The 21045-nt window shown below is 38.9% G+C and overlaps 1 protein-coding gene across 9 annotated transcripts in view; it reads right to left on the reverse strand.

Annotated features, from left to right (window-relative positions):
* Positions 1-21045, reverse strand: part of ZNF891 (zinc finger protein 891) — a 30835-nt gene that overhangs the window by 9414 nt on the left and 376 nt on the right. For 2 of the 9 annotated variants that reach the window (XR_011420901.1, XR_011420900.1), the window contains exons 2-3: positions 19378-19496; positions 7059-7120 (exon numbers count right to left, since the gene is read on the reverse strand). Coding sequence is in view for 3 of the 9 variants with exons in the window: in XM_023648175.2 (XP_023503943.2) it covers positions 11123-13018 (1896 nt within the window). In the remaining 6 variants the exon portion in view is untranslated. Of the gene's footprint in view, positions 1-945; positions 4627-5945; positions 13134-19377; positions 19497-21045 lie in introns of those variants that run through there. The other 7 variants (XR_002810105.2, XR_011420899.1, XR_002810104.2 and 4 more) reach the window with 7 other exon arrangements.

Consider the following 21045-nt stretch of genomic DNA (forward strand, 5'->3'; position numbering starts at 1 on the left):
GCATTTTTCTTTCCCACTCAATGTGACATCAGAACACATAGCTCCTGCCTAACAATTACTTTCTAGAATTACTCAAAGCCTCAATCTCCACCAGCACCTCTCCGGTGCACAAATCCTCCCTTTCCCAGAGTGTGGCCAGCATCTTTACTTTCCCCAGCACGTGGGGGCCTTTGGTGAACAAGAGTGTATCTGTCATTTCAAAAGTTTGTATCACTCAGGGATGTGGCCATACACTTCTCTGAGGAGGAATGGGGCTGACTGGACCCTGCCCCCCAAATTTACATGGAAGTGTAATGATGGAGAACTATGGGAAGCTGGTCTGAGCAGGTCACTGAATTTAGGTATCTGCTTTCTCCATAGGAGATACTGGGGTGGGCTCCAAACTGCCTGGCTGAATTCCTACTCCATATTCTTGAGGAAATGATTTAAAATCAGTGGAAGTGGGAAGTGCCTTGCAGTCTTTTTCCTGCTATTGTTCTTGTAATAGCTTCTTTTCCCTTTACTAAGAGATTGGGTCTGGATCTAGGAAAAACCATAATATTTTGAAGTATTTTGTCACTCTTGTAAGCAGGACTCTATTTCTAAACCAAATGTGACTTTCTTTGTGGAGCAAGGGAGAGTCAACGATGATGGAGAAAAAAGCGACAAGAGGCGTATGATCAGGTAAGTGAGGGGCAGTCAGGCAGGGAGTCCCTTTGCCACCAGATATATTACCTGAATCATGTTATCAAAACAAGAACTTTCCCCTAAAATCCCCTTCATGCAATGTCATTCTGAACTATGTAACTCATCGAACAGTCCTCTCATTAACTTGTAAAATATTTCAGAAAATAAGAACTATGCTATTATTTTCAACCAAATTAAAATACAGATAAAGTATTAAAACCATTAAATACAGGTAATTCCTAGAGTATATAGTAAAGGAGATGTCAAAACACTCATGAATAGTTTGGATATTTTTGTTTATTCAGTATGCTTTGTTACAGCAAGAAGGTGCTGGCAAGGTTCATAGCTGCTTTCTTCCACTCAATTTTAGCACATAAATCTGTTACATCTTTCCATATTTAACATAAGAATCATTTTTTGTAAGCTGTGGTGCTTTCTAGAGGTAGCTGACTAAAAAAATGTTGCCTGTTTTTCAAGAGGAAATTCGGTTACAATAGCCAGACATATTAAGATCTAAAAGCAAACAGGAGAAAAGTATATAATACCACACTTTAAATTACTTGTATAGCAAAACATTATTGCAGTCTTAATTGGTACTGTTGAGACAGAGAAACAATGGTGATATACATGTAACCATCTCAATTATGTGAAGGGGTAAACAGCCAGTTTGAATATTTTGATCTATGTAGTGTAAGAATTTGTATTTCAGACACAATTTTCTTAGGTTTGTATTTAAGATGTGTGAAATTTATGGGAAGCACTCAGGAATGCAACCATTATTTATACCTCTGTGACAGTTAAAATATTTTTATTACTCTGTTGTCATGATTATTCAATTATCCATACATTATAAAAGCATCATACTCCCAATGAACATGTCTATCCTTTATAGAAGAGCACTCTTCACATAACACGTGCAATCTTTTCTGGAATATGACTCCCTATATAATACTGTCTGTGTGAAACCTTTTCTGAATTAATTTGAGCTTACCTTCTGAGTAATTCTCCTGCTTACAATCAAGCGTACAGCTGAGGGACTATCAACCTCTGGCCACTCCTAGATGCACTGTCATGCAGTTGTGCATGTCAGATATGGTTATATCTCTTAACTGTTATCCCTTCAACTGAATGCAATGTTGTTACTATGCAATAGAGTTTAACTGCTATTTACATCTTCAAAAGGCTGCTTCTAGATAGGATGCAGTATGGTAGCAACAACCAGATAAAGAAGATTAATTATAAAAATCATATTTTTAAAGGCATCCTAGAGCTGTGGAAGCAATAAGGACTAGATGAATCAAAATTCCAAAGAGAGGACAACCCTTCTGTGGGGATCTGAGAATCACAGGCAATTTTTTTCCCCTTGTAAACATTTACTGATTTTGGACGTGGGCTGAAGATTGGGCTTGGCCCAGGCAAAGGGCCTTTGCTGGGGGAAGGAGAATCACAAAAGTTATAGTGGTCACTTGAGGTTGAGCTGGCAGATTAGAAACTTGAGAAGCTTCAATTGCACAGCTGGTTCTCCCCCGTGGGATGCTTGCTGGGCTTTAGGGCTGTGCAGGAGGTAGGGAGCTAGACTTACAGGTTCTAAAAGGCAGAGTCAAGTGTCTGCAGTGTCTGTGGTACTTGGGAATGAAAAACCCACCAGTGAAGGGTAACTACTTAAATACATGGCCAGTCTCTTTCTCAAGCCATTTGTCAAATTTTGAAGCTGCATGGGGCAGGAGGTTAAGGAGGCTAGGACCTACCAAGCCCTCAGATTTAAAGTTTATGAGAGGCATATCCAAAGTACAAAGGCTAAATAGAGGTAAACTGAGTCTTACTAAAAATTCAAACTAGCTCTGACCCAGCTCAATCTGTGGTTGTACAGGCATGATGAGCGCCTCAAACCGTAAGACAGGAAAAGAGAAACTCTCTGGTAGAAGGTAACATCACCTGGGGCCCCTAGGGTTCTTTTAAACATGTCTAGCATACAATAAAAATTACTAAGCATGTGAAGAACAGGATTATACAATCAATAACTAAGAGAAAGACAAGGATTTAAATATAAGTATGGTTAATATACTAAAGAAAATACAGAAAAGGATGGAAGAAAAAGGCAAAAATACTGAAGAATTTCCACTGGTAAGTAGAATCTATAAAAAATAAGCACTTAACTCCTCAAATATTTCTCATATGTCATCCTCTTCGTTTAGACTCTAATTACACGTTAGAACGTTTGAGTATGTCCTAAATGTCTATGTCTCTTACGCTTTCATCCTCTCTCATTCCCCTCACCCCCATCTCTCTGTTTCAGTATTTTTTTATTGACTTGCCTTCCAGTTCACTGATCTTTTGTTACGCTGTGTTCAGTTTGCTGTTAAGTCCATCTATTAAACGCTTAATTTCAGATGTGTTTTCAATTTCAGTTTGAAGAGTTAATCAAGAACCTTACAAAATGATGAAAGATATCAACCTACAGATCCAAGCTCAGCAAATTCCAAGCAGGCTCAATAGAAAGATCACAACTCTGCACACCACAATAAAAGAAAAAACCTGGTTACTAGAAGCCAAAGGGGGAAACACACGACCTCACAGGAGCAACACTGAGACTGAGAGCTTCCTTATCATATGAAATGATGGAAGTCAGAAGATGATGAAATGGCACCTTTAAAGTGCTGAAATTAAAAAAACACCTCTGCCAATCTAGATTTCTATACCAAGCTAAAAATCCTCTGGAAATAAAGATGTTTCAGATAAAAATGGAGGGAATTTGTGGTAGCATGCCTATGCCAGAAAAAATATTAAGATGAGTTCTTTAGGCAGTATGAAATGATCAAGATGGACACTTCGCAGTGCAGGAGTAATGAAGAACACTGGAGGTAAATATGTTGGTAAATATAAGTATTGGGAAACCATGGCCTATTGGCCAGATCAGGGCCTCTGAGCTAAGAATGGTTTTCACATTTTTAAATAACTGTTTGAAAAACGAAGAATATGCAACTATATATGGCCTGCAAAGCCTAAAATATTCCTATCTGAGCCTTTACAGAGAAAGTTTGCAAGCCTTGACATAAATGAATATTAACACAGTAATGGTACCTGGTGGAGTTTAAAATATACATGAAGTTTTAAAAGGTATGACGGGCCAGCCTGGTGGTGTAGCAGTTAAGTTCACGCACTTGGCTTTGGTGGCCCAGGTTTCACCAGTTCAGATCCTGGGCACAAACCTACACACTGTTCATCAAGCCATGCTGTAGTGGCATCCCACATACAAAATAGAGGAAGCTGGGCACAGATGTTAGTTCAGGGCCAGTTTTTCTCAGCAAAAAGAGGACTGGCAGCAGATGTTAGCTCAGGGCTAATCTTTCCTCAAAAACAAATAAATAAAAACATATAAAAGCTTGACTGTAACAGATAACCTGAGGGAATAAAAAGAGTAGAACAAGTGTAAGATCCCAGCAACACTGGGGAAGTGGTGAAAGCACTAATTTGGCTCTCTCTTGCTCTACAAGCTGGCTAAAGAAGTGTATTCTATTTGGGGGAACCCACTAAGCGGTACAGATTTCTCTATATATTGTCATGCTTTGATAAAAAAAAGTTTTTAGAAGTCTCTCAAAAGATTATTACACTAAGCTTCAGCATTAAAACAAGAAGTTACCATGAATGTAGAGCAACAGGTACATTCAATATTAGTGAAGTAAATAGTTGTTGCAACAATCACCAAAATTCCATACTTTTTGGAAAGCAAAACCCAAATGCTTTAGAGGATTTAAAATAAGACACCACAAATAGCTGGGTCAGGTAATGTTACTGAGAAATGCCATCAAAGAATTTCCTATCATATGAAACAATGAACTAAGGACAGGAAACGTATGAAATCCCTCTGAAGAGATGGAAGGAATCTCAGAGCAGAGAGGCAGCAAAACTTGCAGATGTGACTTGGAAGAAAGAGTCCAAATCTTCAGCAACACTTTCAGTCTTTAAAGAGTAGGAGAGAAAAAGGTAGTAAAGAAAAGGTAAACAAATTATTCATCTGGTGTCTAAAAAATTCCTTTAAGAAATGAATTTTAAGAAAAGAATTCTTTTAAGAAATTCTGCGGGGCTGGCCCCATGGCAGAGTGGTTAAGTTCGTGCGCTCCGCTGCAGGCGGCCCAGTGTTTCGTTGGTTTGAAGCCTGGGCGCGGACATGGCACTGCTCATCAAACCACGCTGAGGCAGCGTCCCCCATGCCACAACTAGAAGGACCCACAACGAAGAATATACAACTATGTACTGGGGGGCTTTGGGGAGAAAAAGGAAAAAAATAAAATCTTAAAAAAAAAAAAAAGACAAAATTCTGCATCACCAATACCCTCAATATCATGGAGGACAACATATTATGTAGAAAAATGCAAAGTGATCAGAAAATATTTTAGAAATGTCAGACTCAAGGTGAAGTTTTGCCAATACATGAAAAGTATTTTATCCGATATGCATTTCTTAAATTACAGGTGAGTTTAAGTCATGACATATAATAGTTTGAATTTCCTGTTTATGTTAAACAAATGTCTTATTTTATTGTCTTAAAAGAACTCTGTATGCTAAGGAAATGACACCATTTTCAGTCATTCAAATTTCATATATGAACTACTAAAGTAGCCTCCTAGTCTCCCAAGACTATACAACAGCCAGTGTGATCTTTTTAAAACAAATAATTTCAATCTCTTATCAAAGATCCCAAAAGAGTTTCTCATAGCTCTTCAAATAAAAATATAAACTCCTGCCATAAGTGGTCTTTTGTGATCTGGCCTACTTTCCCACCTGGTTTCACATACTCTTTTCCTTACCCCCTTGCCTAACAGAGTTCCTGCTACTGCCTATAATTTTTTTTCCCCACAAATACACCAAGGTCTAAATGAGGACTTTCACTCTTGCTGTCCTACTTAGAAAGCTCTTCTGTTCCTCCACTCCCCCATGCCCCATGGATGACTCCTTAATTTCCCTCAGATTTCAGCTTAAATGTGCCCTCGTGCAGGCCTTTCCTGATGGCCTTGTCTAACATAGGTCCCCCTATACTTATAGCACCTTATTTGTTTCCCTCAGATTTTGAAAGTTGCCTAGAGGTAATTTATACATCAAGTTTAAAAAGAGCCCATGCCCTATAGTAACACTTTCAAAAAGTTGCCTTTAAAAAGTTGGAGACAGAAAAGGTGGTTTTAAAAATGTTAAAAAAATTATGACATTTAAAAAAATGGGTAGAATCTATATATCCAAGAACAGGCTAAGCAAATCTATTTACAACTTTGAAGATATTAAAATCATTGTTTTGGAAATTATTTATTAAGTTCATATGGAAATGCTTACTTAAAAAAATAGACAACTTAGGTTTGTTTCCTATGTAAACTAGAAAACTTAACACACAAGTAAAAGAAGAAAATTATGACTCAGAAATAACCACTGGTGACATTTTGGTTTACATGCTTCCAGGATATTTTCAGTGCACACATATATATATATATTTACAATATATTTTTTAATAAAAACATGTTCACACTCTGATATTGTGTAATTGTATTTAAAAATCACACTATATTACATACATCCACATCAATAAATATATAATTACATTTTAATGACTGCATTATATTCCATTTTATGGACATACATAATTTTTAAAACCAATTAGCTATTATTATGAATTTAGGAATTTTCCAGTTTTTCATTACAGCATAAAACTGAGAAGACTATGTTACTTATACATGCTTGAATGCAGTTCTTTTATAAAAGCTCAGAAAAAATTGTTAGGTTAAAGGTTATGAATATTCTCACTTTGGACACACACTGCTTACATGTCCCCCAGACAGGCTGTATTAATTTACGCTTCCATCAGAAGCCTAAAGAACACTGCACCCTCACCAACACTGGGTCATTCCACTCCTTTTAATATAATATACAATGTAGCAACAAATGAACACTGACCACACAAAAGAAACTAACGGGCTTGTGCCGGGGAGTGGGAGAGGGAATGAGAGAGGGAGGGAATGTGAACAAACCTTAAGCTGCAGCTCTCTCAACAGTGTTAGTCTCTGCGTGCCTGTCCTGGTAGAACACCTGCAATGCTGAGCGTGACTCTAGTGCTTAGAAAAAAATACTGACTCCATGCAACTTTTGCCTTATACAATCATTTAAAACCCGGCCCTTATTTTAAGTTAAGCCTACAATGAAATGCCAAGCAAAAAAGAAAAGGCACAAAATTTATTGAAAAACCTTAAACATTTAAATGAATACCTACTATGGGTCAAGTACTAGGAGTAAAACACTCAACAACTTAAAGTTCCCACCTTACAGTTTAGAAGACAAGATACATAATTAAACAGGCAATACTGTGAAAGTGTGAAAAGCGTTGTTAAAGCAGATATGGGATACAATACCTAAAGGATGCATACGCCAGGTTAAGGTCCAGAGAGTGAAGAGTAGCAGCAAGAGGTGTGGCCTGAAAGACAGTTAAGAGTTTGAACATGAAAAGTCTTGTAAAAAGATTTTATCTTAAAGGAGGAAAAAGGCAGTGGAGGATTTAAAAGTCAAATGTAATATAATCAGCTTAGTACTCTCAATGGATCACCCTGGGAGCACTGTGGAGAACAGAGGAAAGGAAAGCAAGCTATATAAACAGTATCGTTCACTGCGTTATTGCTGCTTGTTACAAAACACCTGGAGAGGAAAATGGATGAAACAGGTTATGGTACATCCATATGATCAAACACTAAGCAGCTATTAAGAACGAAATAGAACTACATATGCTGACATAGAAAGATATGTTTAAAAAAAGATATGGAATGAAAGGTATGACAACTTTTATGAAAAGAAAACAGTATATTTGTACGTACACAGAACAAAGTCTGACAGAAGGTTCACTTGTCCAGTGTTAAATTTCTAAGGCAGCAGAATCTGGGAATGAGGAAAGGCTTTCCCTTCTCTTGCGTAGGACAGAGGTTTACAGTTTTTTTCTCGCATGCGTTAGTTTTATAATTAAAAGCTACCAACAAGAATAAAAAATAATAGGAGGGTACTGTGGTAGCTGCATACAAAACATTGGAACAAAGTAAGATTTGAGTCAGGGAAACGAGTCATGAGGCCATTGCAATAAAATCCAGGTGCAGTCCTCTGGGTGAGACTGAGAGTCCACAGCTGCTGGTGTGCCAAAATTAGTACATAAATTCCAATCCCCAACCAAGCAGAGCACAACCCCCCTTTCTGAGTACCACTTAAGATGATCCCCTCATGCAAGGACCACGTGCATTTGGGATCACTTTCCAGCTGGTGCCTGCTACTGCTATACCCTTGAGGGCTGCTAATCCTAGCAGACCAAAGGAATACTTGCATCCACAGCATGACTGCAGGCTCTCCTTTCCAAGCCATACGTGAATCGTATTAGACCCAAGTGTCCATCGTCTTCTTAGAACCTGCTGGGATTTCATCCATCCTCCCTCCAAATTGTTTTGACTGGTCACAGCCGAAAGTCTCAGCCAACCCCCAGCTCTGATCTTAGTTTCTCTCTCAGTACTGTCATCATGACAATCTTCTGCATTCCTCATGCCCCATCCAGAAACCCCAAATTCCTGCCCTTCTGGAAACCGTTACCATGGTGCACTCTGAGATTCCCCTGAGTGACAAGCTCTTTGATGTCCTCGACAACTTCCCTAAACTTTCCCTTCATTGCCTCGCCTTAACTTAAACTTGGCTATGCCCTGGAAAAAACCTACTTGACAACAATCATCAAAGAAGGGCTGTTTATTTCCACGCACACTGTGGCCCCCATGCTCTCCAGTATTGCTTCTAACAACCGCAGCCTCTCATAAAACCCCTGCTTTGAGGCTCCTTATCCCAGCTGGCATCCCACTCTCCGTCTTTCTTCCTTGTTGCGGTCTCTATTCCACTGGACCCCTCCTTCCTACACTGTGCTGTTTGCTTTGCTTCCTCCCCACTAGAGGCCCACTGCTAACCAGGCAAGACTTTCACATGCATGAGCATCTTCTTCACTAAAACCTCTGAGAGGTCGTTCATCCATTTTACTCTCAGCAGACAATCTTACCACAAAACTTCCAATCTCATGTCTATATTTTACTAGCTAGCAACAGGGGGAAGGGCTACTCTTGGCCAGGGAGGCTTGGGGGAGGAGTTGTCTAAGTGGACATGCTGCTACTCTAAGCAAAACTGGGGTTCTATTAGTTAAGGAGGAGGAGGAAATGTGTATCAGGTTAGCAACCAGCAGTGTCTGATCACTGGGCCAGAAAGCAGCTCTTAAGAAACCAAACAAACAGCACTGTATGGATCAGATGCTCTGGGGACAGCTCGATTAACTTACATATAAGGAAACAGGTAATTAAAACTAACCCGTCCATTCCTCCTTTTCTTCTGAATGGTGGAAGCAGCCCTTCTTATAGCAAACATCAACCCTTCTATCTGTGTTCCAGGTACCTCCACCCCCTCCTCAAGAACATTATGGTATCGCCTGTACCTCTTCTAGGCCTGCATATTTAGCCTCTCCATACCGGATACATCACATTAGAATTTAAACATGTTCTAGTTCCTCATAGTTTTAAAAATATTTTCCCTTGACCAAATCACTCTCCAGCTACTATGCTATCTTTCTCCTACTATTCAGACTTATCTATATTCAGTCTTTACTTCTTCATGGTTTACTGATTCCTAAACTCATACCAACCTACCACCCAACCTCAACATGTCATTATCACCAACTAGGGTCAACAATAATCTTCACATTGCTAAATGATGTGTTCACTTTCCAAGACTTCATCTAATTTGACCTCACACAGTATTTAAAACAACTGACTTTACCTTCCTTCTCGAAACACGTTTGTCTTGGTTTGGTAAAACTCCAGTCTTTCTGGTTTTCCTCTTATCCACTAAGGTTCCTTGTTTTATCCTACTGTTAAATATAGGCGGTCTTCATGGTCAGTGGTAGACATTCTCTTTTCACATTTTCATCCATTTTCCCTATGAAATCTCAGTCACCTCCACAAAGCCTATCTTACTGGTGTTGCTGAAATATGTATCTTTATCCCAGACACCTCCTCAGGTCCAGAACTGCATTATCGGCCTGTTCGTCTGGATGTCTCAGAATTCTGTATAAAGTTAACATTGCTAAAACTGCAACTACCACCTTCTTCTTCCATCATAGGCTCCTCCTTCCATATTTTGCTTTTTTAACAAAACTAACCTGGTCAGCATCTGTAAGACCAAGTAGCAAAATCTCAAGGGCTTCATTCAGCATTTAAAATTGGTAACTTCCCCTCTAACTGAAAACTCTCTTGGTTTCTAATACTGAAATGTTGGGATTTCCTTCTTGCTTCTCTGATCACCTGTTTTCAGTGACCTCAGCTCCATCATCTCCAACCTAAGCAAAAAAGTTCTGTCAACATTCCTCCCTTTTCTATGTTCCTATCCAAATTTGTACATCCAACATAAAACATTTAACTCTACATACCTCTGTGGTCTTCTCCTTTTTCTTAGACAAGGTTACTATATTGACTGTATTCATACACTGCTTTTAAAAAGGTCAATAAGCTTATTTTTCTCACATAAAAAGATATCCAGATGTAAGCAGTACAGTGCTGGTACAGCCATTTAAAGATGTCTCTGGGGAACCAGGATCTATTTCTTCTATAACATGCTAAGGCCACGGTTATCATTCTCATGGTCACAAGATGGGTCCTTCAGTTCTAGGAATGGAAAATTCAAAGAGAGAATAGGGAAGGCAGAAAGGCAAAGTGCAAAAGGCACAGAGAAAAAACCAGCTGAGTCACTTCCCAGTGATCTACTTTTGATTACTGGAGAATGAGGTGTATGACTACACTGGGCTGCAAGGAGGCTGACAAGAGTTACATAACTAGACACATTGGTGCTGTGAGCTAAAAGACGGTTGTCAGTAGGGAAGCATGAGCTGGCTGTTCGACTGGCTACTAGCAATATCTGCCACACCAGGCCTGAAAGTAACTCTCAAGACAATACCAATAAAGTACTACTGTATAGTCCAGATACTCTGGACATAATGCAATTAACTTAGAAATCAATAATAAGAAGGTAACTGAAAATCTTACCCCACACATTAAAAACTGACAATTCTAAATAGCGATGGATGAAAAACATCAATAATTAGACAACATTTAGAAATAAACAAGATAAATTAACAGAGCTGACTGTGCTATGTAGCTATGAGAGTATTTAGAGGACTATTTATAGCTTTAATGCTTATTTTAAAGAACAAAGACTGATACGATGAGCTTGGAGCCCACCTTAAGACAATGCAAAAAGCAATTCTACATTCCCAACTCTTACAGGGTTTGTCTCTCAGTCAGAATTCTCTTGTGTGTAGTAAGTGAGGAATTCTGACGAAGGTTTTTCTGCATCGGTTACATTCATAGGATTTCTCTCCCATATGAGGGATGAGCAACCACTAAAAACTTTCCCAGAGTCACTGCCTTCGTAGGGACTCTCTGATGTGTATTTTCTTGTGAGCTTTAAGTTGAGAGCTTGTGTTGAAGGCTTTTCCACAGTCACTGCACTCATGGAGTTTCTTCCCAGTGTGTATTCTCTTGTGCACTATAAGGTAAGAACTTGTGCCAAAGGATTTCCCACAGTGATTACACTCATAAGGTTTCTCTCCAGTGTGAGTTCTCACATGAGCCTTAAGAGACGTTTTTTGACTAAAAGCTTTTCCACATTGGTTACATTCATAGGGTTTCTCACCAGTGTGAGTTCTTACATGTCTCCTTAGGGTTGAGGAATCATGGACGACCTTCCCACATTCTTTGCATTCATATTGTTTCTCACCCTTGTGACTTCTCTTGTGCAAAGTAAGATAAGAAATCCTTTTAAAGGCTTTTCCACACTGATTGCACTCATAATGTTTCTCTGCAGAAAGAGTTCGCACATGCATTCTAAGGGATGAGCGACCACTAAAACCTTTCCCATAGTCACTGCATTTATAAAGATTCTCCCCAGTGTGTATTTTCCTGTGGACCTTAAGATGAGAGCTTGTGTAGAAGGCTTTTCCACAGTCACTGCACTCATGGAGTTTCTCCCCAGTGTGTATTCTCTTGTGCACTATAAGGTAAGAACTTGTGCCAAAGGATTTCCCACAATGATTACATTCATAAGGTTTCTCTCCAGTGTGAGTTCTCACATGAGCCTTAAGAGACGTTTTTTGACTAAAAGCTTTTCCACATTGGTTACATTCATAGGGTTTCTCACCAGTGTGAGTTCTTGCATGTCTCCTTAGGGTTGAGGAATCATGGAAGACTTTCCCACATTCTTTACATTCATATTGTTTCTCACTCTTGTGATTTCTCTTGTGCAAAATAAGATTAGAAACCCTTTTGAAGGCTTTTCCACACTGATTACATTCATGTTTCTCTCTAGTAGAAGTCTGCTCCTGTTGCTTACAGGATGAACGATGACAAAAGGTTTTGTTTTTATTACATGTGTAGGAATCCTCCACCACATGAAAATTGTTACATAGAGGAGGCAAATTATGTTTGAAGTGTATACCATGTTTGGAGCACGTGGACTCTTTTTGTGCTGTTTGAGTTCTTTCAAGATGCCACAGGGCACTATCATATTCATAACTTTCACAGAGCTTCTCACTTACAGAGTTTTTCTCATAATTGTTTAGCATCAAATTATGTTTTAAACACTCAATATCTAAGTAACATTTATGGCAATGTTTACTGGTGGAAACTCTCTTTGAAAAAACAAGTTTTGATCTAAGCTTAGAGTTTTCCTCTAATTCATGACAGTCACAGAGTCTCTCCTGAGATGCTGTTTTCTTTTGGCTAAATGTCACTTGCCTCAAACGTCCCTCTGGAATCTTGTGCTGTTTTCTGATCTTACAGCATTGCCAGTCTTCTCTGAATGTAGAGGACCAATCATCCACTGTGAATCTTATCATTTTCACTCCATTGGACAATTTGTCCCCCAAAATATTCTGCTTAGGAGTTGATTCTTTGGCTTTAAGTTGAATCTCCCAGTCTGAATAGGTGCCTTGGGGAATTCTCCTTTTTATAATTCTTATCTCTTCTTGACCCAACAGGGAGATCACAGTAGGCTTGCATAATTGATATTCCACTGAAGTGAGATTTATGTAGTTTTCCAACATCACATCTCTGTACATACTTCTCTGAGCAGAGTCGAGCATCAGCCACTCCTCCTGGGTGAACTCCACAGCCACATCTTTAAAGGTCACTGGTCCCTGTAACCACGTTGCCGGAAATCCAGCCCCCATCCTTTCCTCCTCAGATTTTCTCACACAGAAACAGGCAGAGTCCTGTGCAGGCAGAGACCATATGGGGGATAGGTCAGTGGCCGTCATCTTGAGAGTCTGAAAGTAACAGCTGCCCACACAATAGGGTAGAGAGATCAGGATGTTTCTTTTCTTGCTTCTCTGATCCAATCAGGGCTGGGATGCATTTCACTGGGTGTCCTCCCTGTAGCCAAAGAGGCAGGTTCAGGTAAAAGAAGAAAGGTGGAAACAGGGCCCCATTGGATGCAAGGTAAAAAAAATTGTAGGCCCTCTCACTTACCTCCCAGAAACATCTGATCAGTTTAAACTCTTTACTGGGATTTGTACTAACATGCAATATAGTCACCCTTGGCCCCCTTCTAGACTGTCATCTTGGTTATTTATATTGGCTTCTCCTGCAGACTGCTTCTCAGCCCTCGGTGGAAAGAGCATGCATTATTAAAAAAATAAAAATTAAAAGCTAATGAGAACCAGTCAAAAAAGGCATGGTTGTTTAATTAAATTTCATGAATATTTTTCAACTTTTAAAGTTAATTTTTTGGAATGGAAAAGTAATTCTCCTGCTAAACACAAATGTTTTAGGAAAATTTATTTGTCCTATATGTAACTTCATGTTTACCTGAATAACATCACATATGATTACTAGGGCTGATAATTTGGCTGCTACCCTACTGAGGAATTTTATTGGAGTTATTAAAAGTAGATACGAGACTTTGAAACAAATGTTCATTTGATTACCTCCAATTTAATCTCTCTCCCCAAAGTCTATATTTCCTTATGATAACTTATTCCATCTAAACCTGGACAGGAATCAACAAAGAAGCATGAACTACGTTCCAAGCTTTGGGAGTGAGGCTTTAGCCATATTAACAATATTAGACGTCAATTTTTTTTTTTTGCTTTTTCTCCCCAAATCCCCCCAGTACATAGTTGTGTATTTTTAGTTGTGGGTCCCTCTAGTTGTGGCATGTGGGATGCTGCCTCAACATGACCTAATGAGTGGTGCCATGTCCGCGCCCAAGATCTGAACTAGTAAAACCCTGGGCCGCCAAAGCAGAGCATGCAAATGTAACCACTAGGCCACAGGGCCGGCCCCAAATGTCAATTTTTTTATGGCTGAATAATTTTTACAATGGCTTTAATATAAATAGCTAAACAACTCAGTGTAGATACAAAAGGTGAATACCTGCATACTTTAAAGATTACAACAAATCATAGCATAACTTATTATGCTAATGTTTTTACAAGTCTCACTTTTTGAAAATTAAATAACCTTCAAATGCAAGCATTCTACCTCAGTATTATACTTCAGTAGAGTTCAGTTTTGATGGACAAAATTATACAATTTTTATTTATTTATTTATTTCCAAGGAAGATTAGTCCTGAGTTAACATCTGCCAATCTTCCTCTTTTTTTCTGAGGAAGACTGGCCCTGAGCTAACATCCGTGCCCATCCTCCTCTACGTTATATGTGGGACGCCTACCACACATGGCTTGCCACGCGCTGCCATGTCCGCACCTGGAATCTGAACCAGCGAACCCCGGGCCACTGAAGCGGAATGTTCAAACTTAACCACTGTGCCACCGGGCTGGCCCCTACGATTTTTATTTAGACAAAGATCTTTGACAGGCGGATTGTATTCTGCCACTTTAGTATAAATAATATAGAAATAGATTTCTGTCTGATTTGCTCATTGCTGTATTCTGAGTACCTAGAACATTCCTCAGCACATGAGAGACACTCGACAAATATTTACTGAATAAACTGAATGAATCTATGGCAATTAAGGTTTTGTGGAGGAGCTACTTTTTCACATCCCTACGCTTCTTTCAGAAGGAAAACAAAATCAGAAAGTTAGACTTCCTCTTCAAAAGAAGGAAATGAGTTTGCTTTCTGGTTAGAGTTGTTAAGCTACGAACTGTATTATAGCATCATTCTTTCATTCCCCATAGGTTTTCTTTCTAGTTACAGGACTAATTACAAAAACTAAAAGACTTTACCAGACAACAGGAAAAGATATCTGAATAAATGGAGAGATCCACCATGCTCATGGATGGGAAGACTCAACATAATAAAGATTTCAAATTTTCTCGAATTAGAATTGCATTGGCAATTTCATTAATTTACACATCCAATAGAGATTTCTTGAAACATGACAATGTGATTTTAAAAGTTTTATAGAAAAATGAAGGCATATGAACAACAAGGCAGTTATTAAAACAATGATTTGCCCTATTCTATTTCAAAACCCATTATAAATCTCTGGCAACTTAGAATGATAGTGGGGCAATAATAGAAAACAAAACAGACTAACTTCAGAAACAGATTCATGTGTAGCTAGACATTTAGCACATGATAAAGGCAGCATTTAAAATCAGTGGGAAAAGGATGAACTAGTTGTTAAATGGTATCAGGACAAACAGCTGTCTGTGAAAAACATAAACCCTACTTCACACATTCCCTTTCCCAGATGGATCAAAGACATAAATATCTAATAGGAATTTCAGAGGAGGATAGAAGGAATAGAAAAAAAGCAATACTAGAGATAATAGTTGTTTTTACCCCAAGCTGAAAAAAAGCTATAAGTCCTTGATCTTCAAATGTATATACCACAAACCATGCTGATTTTTTTTTTTGCTGAGGAACATTCGCCCTGAATTAATATCTGTGCCCATCTACCTCTATTTGTATGTGGACTGCTGCCACAGCATGGCTGCTGATGAGTGGTATAGGTCCACGCCTGGGAACTGAGCCCGGGCCAATGAATTGGAGTGTGCTGAACTTAACCACTAGGCCACGGGGCTGGCCCTGAATAGATTTTTAAAATCCACCAGATACACTGAACATAAACTGTAGAATGTCACAGATAATGAGTAAAATTTTAAAGTTACTGGGAAAAAAAAAGCAAACTACCTACAAAGGAATACCAATCATACTGACTACAGACTTCTCAGCTGCAAAAGTAGACATCAAAAGACCACACAATATTTTTAAAGTACTAAAGGAAAACAATATCAACGTAGAATTTAATAGTGTGCTAAAGAGTGAGAGCAATATAAAAGACACTGACGTATTTCAAAGCAACAACAGCATCCTGAAAGATGCTCATAATAAGACAAACACACTTGAAACAACATTGAGATATAATTTCTGTAAGGCACACTTTAAATTAAAAGAGAATTAAAATTGCATGAACCTTATTTGGACCATGAGTCAAAGAAATTGTTAAAAAAAAAATAAGCATTTAGGAAATGGAAACTTTGAATACTGCCTAGATATTTGATATTAAGAAATTATTGCTAATTTTGTAGGTGTGATAATAATGTCCTGGTTATGATTTTTAAAGGAGTCCTTATCATTCAGAGACAAATTCTGAAACATTTACAAGTAATACATCATGTCCAAGATCTGCTTCAAAATACAGTGATGAACACTATTTCGCTTTTCTATGTTATGAAATTTCATGATAAAAATTTAAAAATCATCAGAGAAGTATTTCATTTGCAAAACATAAGTAGGATGTTATAGGATTTTTTTAAGTCAAATCACACTATAAGAGGCCTCATGAAATTTAACATTAATATAACAAAAAGCTAAAATAGGTAAAAAGGCTTACAGTTGAGGAACTCTTCCAGAAAGCAGACCCCCTCCATCCAAATAAAGGAATGAGAGCGCAAAGGTAAGAAAGTTATATGATCAATTTCAAAGGTCCCACACTAGATTATTCAGAGTTCCAGAAAGAAAGAGAAAATGGGAGGAAGCAAGAATCAAATAAATATGGGAAAAATTCCTAAAAATAACAGAGTATCTAAGGACTGATCTATCAAAATGGGTAATTTCTTTAAAAGATTGGAACTAAATATATCACCATAAAATTTTTGAATACCAAAGATAAACTGATAAACCTAAATGTTCCAAGAGATGATAAATTGTTTATATACAAAAAAATAGTAACAGGCACAGAATAGGACTTATCAACAGTAACACTGCTCCAATTTCTATCTAGCTTTGCCAGCTTTCTGAGGGAAAATAATTTCCTATCCAGGACTTCTATACTGGGCCAAAATACCAGTCAAATATGAAGACAAAATAATTTCTACTCATACACAACCTTCATCTATGTAACTCATACAGACCCTTTTTCAGGAAAGTAATAAGATTATAATCCACTAAAAAGGGAACAAAAACAAATTTCCAGAGGCCAGCTCAGTGGCATAGTGGTTAAGTTCACGTGCTCTGCTTTGGGGACCTGGGGTTCACAGGTTCGGATCCCAGGCGCAGACTTACACCACTCAAGCCCTGCTGTGCCAGCACCCCACGTACAAAATAGAGGAAGACTGGCCCAGATGTTAGCTCAGGGACCATCTTCCTCACAAGAAAACAAAAAAGAAGTTTCCAGGAAACAGGAGATCCAACACAGAGATGAGGTGAGGATAAAAGGAAGACCTAGTACACCAGTGTGTGGCGCACCTAGAGAACGTCTAGACTGTAGGAAGATGGAAGGCTCCTGGAGACAGGTGTTCAAAAAAAGGAGAGAAATGGTAAGATTATATGACAGCTTTGACCTTGAAGAAAATGGAAGAAAGGCATCTTACATAGGTTTAAGGAAGACAAAGCAAATGAATAAAAAAGGCATTAAAAACAAGAAAAGTAAAATTTGTACAAGAAAGAAACTTCTTATGGCTCAGCAGTAAACACTATTTATATAGTCATCACAATAAAAACACTAAACATGCATTTAACCAAAATTTGTGAGAAAACATTACAATACTTGCAATATAATTACATTTTGATTTAAGGATGTAGGAAGGAAGGCAAAGTGTAAGAGTCAAAATTCTTGTTTAACACAATAAGAAATTGAAAAATGTCTCAAATTAAACAATTAAATTAAAAGACTGAAGACAATTCAAAGCTAGAACTGCTTAAAAATTTGAAAGTGGATGCCACTGAGAAGAACCAGGGGCCTCCTGTTTTATTATGAGCCTTTTAACAATTAGACTTTCAAAAATGTATATACCATCTCTTGGAAAGTAAGTGTAACTATAGGACCAGGAACAGAATTTGCCTCCCCAAAATGTGTCTCTTTGGCTTGATTATTCTGAATGAGTTATCACCACAGATAATTCTAACTGTAGTAGACAAGATGGCATCTAGCAAGGGCCATTTTATCAAAAGATCTCTTTCGGGTCTCATTGTCTATACATGGCCCAGCAAACATTTGCTTTTCTCCATGTGAACTGTCTTCCTCCCCGTTGAAGACCTAAACCACAACGACCAGCATCCTCTTGTCTTTAGCTGAAGATGGTGTTTAAGGTGATGGCTTTGGCCATTTTGGCGAGTTACTCAGTTTTCCCGGGTCTCTCCCATGTATATATGTTATTAAACTTTTTTAATTTTCTACTGTTATTCTGTCTCATGTCAATTTAATTCTTAGACCAAGAAGAAGGACTTACAGGATAGAAGAATTGTCTTCCTCCCCTATAGCTGATAAATAAATGAAAAACGATAGGATACATTGGAGTATATGAGGAAGCGATCTGGTTTAAAACTAATTCAGCCTGACCATGTTTTTTCAGAACAGCTGACATGACCTGTGGAGCACACACTGTACATCTGCTTTAAACATTCAGGATGTCCAAAGACAAGAATGATGCCCTTAAAGATAAAGATGTATCTTAGCCCATATCGGCATTCCTTAAGGACGAGCATCTCTTCCTAAAAACTAAAGATTAATTACTGACCTGCTGTGCTCACCTTGTGACCTCTGACCTGCTGTGCCAGCAAAGCAGTCTCATGACTACTGTGAAAGGGACATTCCTATTGTACATGAAGTACGCTCTTTATTGCCAGATAGTACACAACCACTCTGTACAGCTTACTTCTTTGGTGCCCCTCCTTCCTGGGGAAGGCAGGCCCTGGGCTACAGTCCTCAAACCTGGTTCATAATAAACTCACCCCAATTTTGATTTATAGATTGATTATGGATTATTTGTGGGACATGGCTATTTTCAACTGTTGAATATTAAAAAACAACAGACACAGGAAAAGCTCTGAACACCTAGTAGAACTTACCCTTTTGTAAGGGAAACCTACATCTACATAAGAGAAATCTCCATTTGTAAGTGCCTTCCTCTCTGTGCCAGGAAGAGAAGGATGACTATAAATCTCCAGAAACTTTTATCAATGGAGAAAGCAATGACTTAAATCTGCATTAACAACTTCATCCTTGCTTACTGTGCTTTTCCTGGTAAGCTCCCATAACTGACCCCATTTTAACGACAGGATGTTAAGGTTATTTTTCAGGGCCAGCGAGCCAGCCAGGAGCGTGCACAGAAGAGAAAATTTTGATCTGCCAATCGAGCCTCACCCTGCCAGTGCTTCCGCATACCAGCCTGCCCTCCCTGCTCCCTTCAGCCTCACCCCTTACCTTGGACGGGTGAAGCAGATTTGAGAGCCTGGACTGTGCAATAAAGTCCTTCTTTCAAAGACTGGTGTCAGCTTCTGTGCACATCAGGAGGCGAGCCCTTGCTCGGTGACATGAATAAACTACAGAAAAAATAAATGAACTAAGCAATCAAATCAAGAAATAGAAAAACAGCAACAAAGTAAAAGAAAATTTAAAAATAGAGAGCAAAAGTTACTCTAACAGAAAACCAAAATACAAAGAGATAAGACAAAAGCAAAATACAGATCACAAAAACAATCCAAACCTGCTTCTTTGAAAAGATTACTGTAGATGCATATGTAGTAAGACTAATAAAGAAAAAAGAGACGGTGGCCTAGATAAAAGACCCAAAAAAGGAAAAATAGCTACAATCATGACAGCAATTTTAAAACATCACGAAAAAGCAGTGATTTAAAAAGTCAGCAAAAAATTACTATACCAGAATAGTGTGAACAATTTTATGCCAACAAACTTGAAAATTCAGATAAGATTAACAATTTTCTAGAAAAATGTGTCCACAATTGACTCAGTAAAAGCTACAGAACCTAAATCAATCAACTACCATTAAAAAAGTTGAATCAGAAGTCAAATATCTACTCCTAAAGATTTTAAGGCCAAAACATTCAAGTGAAAAACTATTTTGCAGAATAGGATATAGAAAAAAAATCTGTGCCTCCCATATTATTTGTGACACTTGTAAAATCTTCTCAGTATATCACAAAGAATGGTGCTGCAAGGAGAGTACAAAGGAAAAAGATTAAAGTGCAATCTTAATTCAGAACACTGAAAAATCCCTAAGGAAAACACTAGTAAATTGAATACAGCAGTACATTAAAGTAATAATATCACATTCAAGCAAGGTTTAACCAGGAATGCAAGAATGGTTGAAAGCAAAAAAACTATTGCTGTTATTCTGACGTTAATAGTGTAATGAACACTCTTGTACCCATCACTATTCTGAAGCATATCTAGGAATGATATTGTAAATATTTCAAAATTTACATGTGAATAAGAACTCTTCAAAAATCATAACCAGAATATCAACACACCAACAAAATTAGCAGTAATTCCTTAATATCAAATATTCAGGCAGTGTCCAAATTTTTCTATCTCATTTTTCTTTTGGCTGAAGAAGACTGGCCCTGAGCCAACACTTGTGCCAATCTCCCTCGCTTTACACGTGGGACGCCGCCAGGGCACGGCAGCCGAGCGCCGCAGGTCCGCGCCCGGGATCCGAACCGGCGAGCCCCGCCCCCGAAGTGGAGCGAGCGGCACTGTAACCACTGGGCCGCGGGACCAGCCCCTCCTAAGTGTTTTGTTTCATAAAAAAAAAAAAACAAACAAACACAGCAGTTTCTTTAACTCGTGATCCAAAGAAGGTGCATACAAGTCTCTAAACTCCGGTTGCCTCAGCGAGGCGGCGCCTCAGCCCGCGGCGCAGCCCCCGCCCCAGCCCTCCAGACAGGCGCAGGCCACAGCGGAGGGCTCGTCCGGGCGCCTGCTCCCTGCCCCGCTGCGGCCGCTCCCGCGGGGCAGAGGGCACTCGCCGGGCTCCGCGGAGCCGCAGCCTCCGGGACCCGCCGCCTCCGGGACCCGCCTCGGCCTTCGGGCCTGTCCCGGGCCGCCGCCGCTCGCACGGCCGCCCCTCTG

The sequence above is a fragment of the Equus caballus genome, chromosome 8 (assembly GCF_041296265.1).
Source record: "Equus caballus isolate H_3958 breed thoroughbred chromosome 8, TB-T2T, whole genome shotgun sequence".
NCBI lineage: Eukaryota > Metazoa > Chordata > Mammalia > Perissodactyla > Equidae > Equus > Equus caballus.